This window comes from Vombatus ursinus, unplaced genomic scaffold (assembly GCF_900497805.2).
Source record: "Vombatus ursinus unplaced genomic scaffold, bare-nosed wombat genome assembly UNPS02014768.1, whole genome shotgun sequence".
Lineage (NCBI taxonomy): Eukaryota > Metazoa > Chordata > Mammalia > Diprotodontia > Vombatidae > Vombatus > Vombatus ursinus.
In genome coordinates, this window is record NW_020954546.1 from 12,359,224 (window position 1) to 12,367,492 (window position 8,269).

At 52.2% G+C, this 8,269-nt stretch overlaps 1 protein-coding gene across 4 annotated transcripts in view; it reads left to right on the forward strand.

The window, feature by feature from the left end:
- The window catches only part of HIP1 (huntingtin interacting protein 1), a 131,514-nt gene extending 123,251 nt beyond the window's left edge, over nucleotides 1-8,263 (forward strand). For 3 of the 4 annotated variants that reach the window (XM_027861767.1, XM_027861769.1, XM_027861768.1), the window contains 6 exons: nucleotides 1,525-1,625; nucleotides 1,906-2,011; nucleotides 2,791-2,914; nucleotides 3,543-3,604; nucleotides 5,240-5,348; nucleotides 6,029-8,114. In XM_027861767.1, coding sequence (XP_027717568.1) covers nucleotides 1,525-1,625; nucleotides 1,906-2,011; nucleotides 2,791-2,914; nucleotides 3,543-3,604; nucleotides 5,240-5,348; nucleotides 6,029-6,081 — 555 coding nt within the window. In that variant the 3' untranslated portion in view covers nucleotides 6,082-8,114. Of the gene's footprint in view, nucleotides 1-1,524; nucleotides 1,626-1,905; nucleotides 2,012-2,790; nucleotides 2,915-3,542; nucleotides 3,605-5,239; nucleotides 5,349-6,028; nucleotides 8,115-8,135 lie in introns of those variants that run through there. The other variant, XR_003569047.1, reaches the window with a different exon arrangement.
- Nucleotides 8,264-8,269: the final 6 nt, after the last annotated feature.

Genomic DNA, 8,269 nt, shown 5'->3' on the forward strand with positions numbered 1-8,269 from the left:
CCAGGTTCACAGCCTCAGAGGTATCCTCACCTCTCGCCCCTCCCACAGTCAGTTGCCAAGTCTTGATTCTACCCCACAACACACCTCCCATTTGTTCACTTCTCTACTTACCCAGCCGCCATCATGGCTCAGAATCTCAGAACTTCTGCCCCCTGCCTCCGTCTTTCCTCTCTCCAGTGCATCCTCCACAACAAAATAATCTCCCTAAAGCAGAGGTCTGACCATGTGGGTCCTCTTCTTAAGAACTTTCTGTGGCTCCCTATCGCCTATGTGCTTATGGAGGAACGCACAAGGTGCTCAGCCCGGTGCTTAAAGCCCTTCACAAGCGCTGCAGCCCACCCTTCTGGGTTTATTGCATCTCATTCACCTTCACATACACTTGGGCCTTCCTGCTGTTCTCCAAACTACACACACTCCTGCCTTCACGACTTTGCACAGGCTGCCTTTCCTGCCTGGAACGCTCTCTCTCCTCTCTCCACCTCTTAGGATCACCAGCTCCCTGCAAAGCTCAGCTCCTGGGCTGTCTCCTTCTGGCTGACTTTCCCGACAGGTCCCCTTACCTTGTTAGTGACTGCTCTTCTCCCCAGACCATCAAAAACAGGGTGTCCCACAAGTCTTAGTGCCCTTTAAAGCTAAGGAAGCCTGTGAGCGCACTAAGACTTTTGGGATGCCTGTATAGACTTCTCTGCGTGGCTGTTGTCCCTTCCCCCTCCCCCATCTCTGCCTGAAGTGGTCTCTCCACCCATCAGCCTGAGGGCTGATGCTGTCCCAGAGCGGGAGGAGGAAGCTCTGGAGCTGCTCCTCAGGGGCTCAGCACATTTGTCCCAAATTACAGGAATATCAAATATTCCCAAACTAAAATGCAGCTTCTAAAAGTGCCTTAAACCCTAATACAATTTTTTAAAAATTATCCGCCCACTACATGACATTATTGGCATGGATATCAGTCAGGGTGGTCTAAATTGTAAACCATCCAGGACACAGGTTGGCCAATCTTATTACTGTCTCTGGTTTTTTGTGTTTATGTGTTTTTTGTTTTTACAAGGCAATTGGGGTTAAGGGACTTGCCCAAGGTAACACAGCTAGTAAGTGTCAAGTGTCTGGTCTGAGACTGGATTTGAACTCAGGTCCTCCTAACTCCAAGGCCAGTGCTCTATCCACTGTGCCATCTAGCTGCCCCTTAGTACTGCCTCTGTTAAGAGAACAAATAAAGGTTTGCTCCTCGCCTCTCAGCAGACACTTTAGTGCAGAGCCTTGCCTGGAGTCAGGAAGACCTGAGTTCAAATCCAGCTCAGACATTTACTAGCTGTGTGACCTTGGGCAAGTCCCTTCACCTCTGTCTGCCTCAAGTTCCTCAACTATAAAATGGAGATAAAAACAGCATCTCCCTCCCCGGGTTGTTGTGACGATCAAATCAGATAATTATAAAGTGCTTAGCATAGTGCCTGGCACATGGCAGGTGCTATGGAAACGCTATCTAGTATTATGCCTACTTATTATGTTATTATTATTATTATTCTCCAGGGTGCGGCCTCCCCCAAAGAGTTCTATGCCAAGAATTCCCGATGGACAGAAGGACTGATCTCGGCCTCCAAAGCTGTTGGTTGGGGAGCCACAGTCATGGTGTAAGTAGCCGCCAGCCCCAGGGTTCTCCAGAGCCCCAAGAACACAGGAAGCCAGCGCGGAACATTTAAGAATTTTGTCCGGCCTGGGGGAGCAGACCCTTGGCCAAAGAGCTCTACGAACAGGAGAGGGAGCAGAGGCTTTCTGCAGGTGGTGTAACAGTAGGTAGCATTTGTCAGGGAAGTTTTTGCTTCTTTCTCTCCCACTCCTGTAGGGAGTACCCTCTAAGCCTCTGGAGGTCTGAGTTGTAAGAGACAGACCTTTTTCTTTTCTGCTCATCAGGGATGCAGCGGATCTGGTGTTTCAAGGGAAAGGGAAGTTTGAGGAGCTGATGGTGTGTTCCCGTGAAATTGCAGCCAGCACAGCACAGCTGGTGGCTGCTTCCAAGGTAGGATGCCCCAGGATATGAAGAGCTTCATAACTACCTTCTCTCCAGGTTTGCAGAATAGATGTTTTCTTCAGGATCCAGATGGGATAATTCAGATGTTCAGGTCTCCAAAGTCAAAGCCACCCTATTCCCCTGGAGTCACGATGCGGAGCTCCTAGGGCAGCCTACTGGTTTGTCCAGCGTCCCCCCAGAAGTCTTGCTCCCTGCCCCCGGCTTGATTCTCCCATGCCTTCACCTCTTGCCTCCCAGCATGGAGAAGTTTCTCCCTGAGTGTTCTCAATGTGCCAGGCTGACTTGCAGTTAACACTCAGATTGAGGGATGCTTGGCACAGAGGACACGGAGAGCCGGCTTCCTGCGCGGTCTGACCCCAGCATGAGCAGCACAGCTGGTGCCAGCCTTTGCTCAAGCATCGGCATGGTACCTTTACTCAGGATCCATCCTTTGCTCCGCGGCGGGCCTCGCCACCTCATGTTTCTGTTCCACTTTTCATTGGCTGCTGCAGACGCACAGACCGGCAGGTTCCCAATCCCCCAGGAGATTTCACTGCGTAACCTACTTACTGGTACCACAGTTAGAATTAGAGTCATGATGCGGATATATAGCCCCACAGTCAGGAAGGGTTTCAGGAACAAGAAGCGAGCCAAGAGTGACAGTGTGGAGGGCAGCTTCTGCCACGTGTGGGAGTGGTTTTCCAGCGCATCAGAGGGCAAGCGTGCCCAGACCAACCTGTTTCGGGCAACATGCTGCATGAATCTGAATCCCCTTTGGCCTCACCTAGGTGAAAGCAGACAAAGACAGCACAAACCTGGCTCAGCTGCAGCAGGCCTCTCGGGGGGTGAACCAGGCGACGGCAGAGGTGGTGGCATCGACCATGGCAGGGAAGTCACAGACTGAGGAGACAGGTAGTCTTCCCAAGGCCTTCTCCCCACTCCTGCACAGATGTCCTTTCCATTCTCCTTGTATCTACCTTGTCCACAAACTCCTTTACCCTGTTTTTGCCTAAATATTCTTTCTCCTCTGTTTCATCTTCCCCTGCCCACATTCACCTCACCCCCAGGCTGGACCACCAAGCTAGGCAGGTTGGCTGCATCAGCGTGACAGCAGAGTTTTCATGGACTGTGGATCACTGCTCTTCCTTTTTGTAAAATGGGCCTATGATTTCATTGGTTTAGGGAAAGCCTTTCCTGTACCAAAGCAGATTGATACCTGCTTCTCAAGAGTCTACCTCTTGGAGAGTTGCCTGGGGTACTCAGAGATGAAGTGCCTTGTCCAGGATGTATCAGGGGCATGACTTGAACACAGGTCTTCCTGACTCCGAGGCCAGGTCCTTATCCCTTAAGCCATGTTGCCCTTGCCCACAGAAACTATAGAATGCCTCTGGGCAAGTTCCCAGGTAGTCCCCAGCAGGGGCTGCTGCCAGTCATACTCTGCCTCCTTCATCCCTGGGTTGCTTTCGAGCAGTGTGCTGGCACTGGAGAGATTTGGCCAGGAACAGTTTGTGACGAGGTCTTCTCATTTGCCTCATTCCAGAAAACATGGACTTCTCCAGCCTGACGCTGACGCAGATCAAACGTCAAGAGATGGACTCCCAGGTACGGGTCTAGGCCGTCTGTGTTGTGGCTGTGATGGGCTCCCCAGAGTCCCTCTGGTCCAGGGGAACACCTGGCAGGGAGAACAGCACAGCATGCATCTGCCTTCCAGACATTAGGAAACCGAGAAATCCTGGTGCAGGGAGGGCCAGGGAGGGGCAGAATCTTAGCCGCCAGCCAGAAATGGACAGTGAGTCTAGACCCGGGGGGCCTGGGGAAGCCCTGGTGCCCCGTGAGTTGCTCTCTGGGGCTAGTACCAAGGTCTGTGTTCCCGTGTAGGAAAGTGAATAAAAAATAGGCATCAGGCCTCAGTCACCTCAGCATCTCAGCTCCACAGCACCAGTCTTCCTGCTGTTTCAGGTGAGTTTATTTTATGGAGAACAGTAAAAGGGTCTCTATAGGTTCTACCATATTAGAAAAAGTTCTAGGCAGCAAGAGGACCGCTAGGGGGCGCCACAGTGCACAGAGCCTTGGTCTGGAAATCAAGAAGATTCACCTTCCTAAGTTCAAATCTGGCTTCAGCCTGTAACCCTGGGCAAGTCACCTAACCCTGTTTACCTCAGTTTCCTCATCTGTAAAATGAGCTGGAGAAGGAAATGGCAAACCGCTCCAGTGTCTCTGTCAAGAAAACCACAAATGGAGTCACGGAGAGTCAGACACGACCGAAAACCAGCAAGAGCCTGGCAAACGCTGGAGATGCTCATGGCCAGGAGGCCGGCCCCTTGGTGCCGGACTCTGTGGCCAGAGATTGACCGGCTGTACAGAAGCAGCCCCCAGGGCCTCCACCAGCTTCACCTGCTGCTTAGACTCCCAGGAAGTGGGTAGAAAAAAGCAAGCAGTTCAGGATGCGCCATTCTCGGTGACCTGAAGGTGAAAGGGCTGTTTTCCTTTTGTGGTTTACCCAAGAAATACAAAGTAGGCACTTCCTCTTGTGGTTTCCTTAGGTTCACAAAGCAACCACCTCCCGTGGCGGATCACGCTGGTTGGGAGACAGTGGTCTTGAAGGGTGAATGAAAGAGATGACGGTAACACAAGGGATGCAGAATTGTAGACTTAGAACTGAAAGGGCCTGGCAGGCCACCTCATCCAGCCCCCTCATTTTACAGATAAGGAAACTGAGGCCCAGGGAAGGGTAGTAAGGTAACAAAGGATCTGATTCCAGAGTCTGTGTTGTTCCCACTACACCCCTGCCCTCATGCAAGAGGAGGAGGTCGTGAAGAGAGGAGACAGCCTAGTGTAGTGGGAAGAGTGTTGGCTTTGGGGCCAGAGGACCTGGGTTCAAATCTCAGCCCTGCCTGATTGCCTTTGTAACCTTGGACCAGTCCCTTCACCTCCCTGGGTCTCAGTTTCCTCACCTGTAAATTAAAGGACATCGCCTTTTAGTTTTTTTCAAGCTTTAGATCCTGCAAACCTATGAAAATGGCCGGTACAATGGTGTTTGTTTTTAATAGAGGAATCACAGCAAGGGAGAGGAATGAGGTGGGAACTGAAAGTGGGCTTTTTGGAAATGGAAAGTGAAGGAAGTAGACAGCAAGGAGAAGTGGATGCAAAGCTAAATGAGACCAAAATGAATCCAAGTCCAAATGAGATCGTCCTTGAGTCCGTGATGAAGCAAAGCTCCACATACTCCCCCCACAGGTAAAAGTGTTGGAACTGGAAAATCAGCTGGAGAAGGAGCGGCAGAAGCTGGGCTACCTGAGGAAGAAGCACTACGAGCTGGCCGGCGTCGCCGAGGGCTGGGAGGGCGGTAAGTCCAGGGCGGAACGCGGAGGGGGCGGCCGAGCATGGCTGCGTACACCTAGCCGCGCTCCCCACTCACACGCACTCTGTTCTCCGAGGAGCATAGCCTGACGCTCAGGCTGGTGGCCATACGTCCAGCCTAGCGAGAAGAGAGGGAAGGCAGAGCACAGGCCTGGACCCAGGCCTCGCCCAGCCAAGCTGCCCGCACCTGTGGTCATCACTTAAGGCTTTGTCAGGGATGGTGGAGGTGACGGCTGCTGCCGTGGCCAAGACGCCAGGCACTGTTGGTTCCTGTTGGGATGGCCTAAGTCTGGGGCCTGCAAACACACCGAGCCATAACTCCCTCTTGACCTTTAAGCAGCAGCTGTCCCTGGTCCCATGATGGCAGACACAATTTGCTTAAGAAAGCTTTAGGAGAACAGTCTAGTGAAAAAGAATTCTGGGCTTGGAGTCAGGAGAAACCTGGGTTCCGATCGTGCCTGACGTTTGTTAGATATGTGGCCCGACCTCTATGAGCCTCAGTTTCCTCATTTGTAAAAGAGAGTTAATAACACCCCCAGTGCCTCCCTCACAGGGCTGCCGTGAGGGTTGAACGAGACGCTGTAAGTGAAGCGCTTTGAAAGCAGGGCTTCTTAAAGGTGCCAGCTACTGTGTTGTCTATGATTGTTTTTTTAAATTGCTTCTTAGAGCCCGGAGCACCTCCAGCTGCTGCGCCAGAAGCCGAGTTAGTTAAGGACTAGAGCCCGGCCCTCGCCCCAGACACCAGACCGTCAATCCTCATAACTTGTCTCTGTGCTTGCCGCGTGGCCACTCCACTGCCCATCTGCCCGCGCTGCAGACTCATCACCTCCCCCGCAGTCAGCCTCTCCCAGAGCTCCCACCCCACGGGACGCACTTTGATGTGAAGCGCGTCGAGTCGACCCTCACTTCCCCGCGCCTGCTCGAGATGCCGGCGGGCCCTCGCTAGCCATCTGGCCCCCAGGGAGCTTGCAGTGAACACGCCTCAGCCACATGACTCACTTCATCTCCGTGCTCATTTCGTAGGGCCAGGGGCCGGGCTTGCAGGGAGAGGCCAAGAGAGAGACTTCATCAGCGCCCTTTCCCTTTCCCCCTCAGTCTCGTCTGTTCCATCGTTTGCACAAACCGGGGAGCATCCGAGGGGGGTCCCAGGCCAAGAAGCTCTTCTGGATCTGTCCACAGGAGGGTCCTGCCCAACCAGGCCAGGGCAGTTCGTCCCCCTCCTTGGCAGTCTCGTGGATTCCCCACTGCTTCTTAGGCTGCTTGGTTTTTTGAAAAGTCAATTCCTATAGCCAACTTTCCTTAAGGGAGCCCCTCTGGAGCTCTTGGGACACAACTGGGTCCCGGTACCGTAGTGGTTAAACAATTAATGGTGCTGCTCAGGCTTTGCCCTTGGTGCTCCACATCCACCACATCACTGACCTCTGCTGGAGTGTGGAATGGTCCCGTCCACTTCCTAGAAGGGAATAGCTTCCTCCTAAGGGGAAGGCAGGTCGAGTGCCTTGTGTTACTGTACCTGGACCCTGGCTGACCCCCACGATTCACCTCCACACTTGTGGGGACCACAGAAGAGGGGCGAGGGAAGGGTCCGGCCCACATCCTCGGGGAACCATCATCCATGGCAACAACTCGTGATCAGGCTCCAGAAACCCCATGGTGCCCTCCTTGGATGGGGATGCTGAGAACAGCAGCACTGCTCTGTGCAGCAGGTCCTTCCCTGGCCACCACCCTCCCTACCTGACCAGGGTACCAAGAAGGAGAAGATGAGGGAAATCTCAATGGCTTTCACCAAGCAGTCAGCCTTGTCACCTCCCCGAACTGAAGGTGGATAATGACCTTTTCCAACTAATTAAGAAGCCCTGGTCAGAGAGAATAGAACAAGCCATCCCCAAAAAGGATAGAGGCTCATGTCTGGTGTCCATCTCCTCCAGTCCCTCTTACAGTGCCCTGTGCTATTTATAACTAACCAGTCACAAGCAGCAAACCCCCTATGAAGAAATGCTTGGAGCAATTAGTGTTGGAGGTGACTGCATCTGACTACTGTTCCCCGCCCAACAAGCTTCATGAACGCGAAAGAAAAAGGCAAGGATACCATCTTTGGACTCCTCACCAAACAGGCTCCTCAGGACATCTGGTTACTTGTCCACAAATGGAGAGAAAAGAAGATCGAGTACCAGCAGGCTCTGCTGCCCAAAATTCGCATGGCTCTTGGATCCTGGCAGTAGCAGCCAAGAAGCTTCCACTACGACCCAGGCTGCATCATGGTAGAGCTTGGAGATCCTGTTCAATCAATGGAAGAGGGAAGCCTTTGTGGCAGTTCCCCTGTGCATTTTAAGAGTGGGGACATTTCAGAAATTAGGAACTCAGTCACTGCACCCAAAAGGACGAAGGAATGAACCATGAAAATGAAGCAATCAATGCCTTTGTGCTCGACATCTTCCTGCTCCAAAGACTTGAAGAGATCATGCACTTTGTCACTGGGCCAAGAGTACAGGCCAGGAGTTCACAAAGAGGTTTGTCCTCATTTCAGTGCCCCTCAAAAGTATTCGGTCCAAACTCTCCTGCTTCCTTTTAATAGAAGCAACAGAGAGAATGGCTTTGGACAAGGTTCACCCCAGAGACTGGAGGTCATCCCTCTGAAAATTAACTAAGATCATTTCAAAAGCTCCTGTGAGTTTTGCTGAGTAGTAGTGGTGATCACATGCTAGTTGACATAGTCAGGCTCATCTGGATTTACACTAGGGAAGAACCTTGTGAGATANCCCAGAGACTGGAGGTCATCCCTCTGAAAATTAACTAAGATCATTTCAAAAGCTCCTGTGACTTTTGCTGAGTAGTAGTGGTGATCACATGCTAGTTGACATAGTTAGGCTCATCTGGATTTACACTAGGGAAGAACCTTGTGAGATG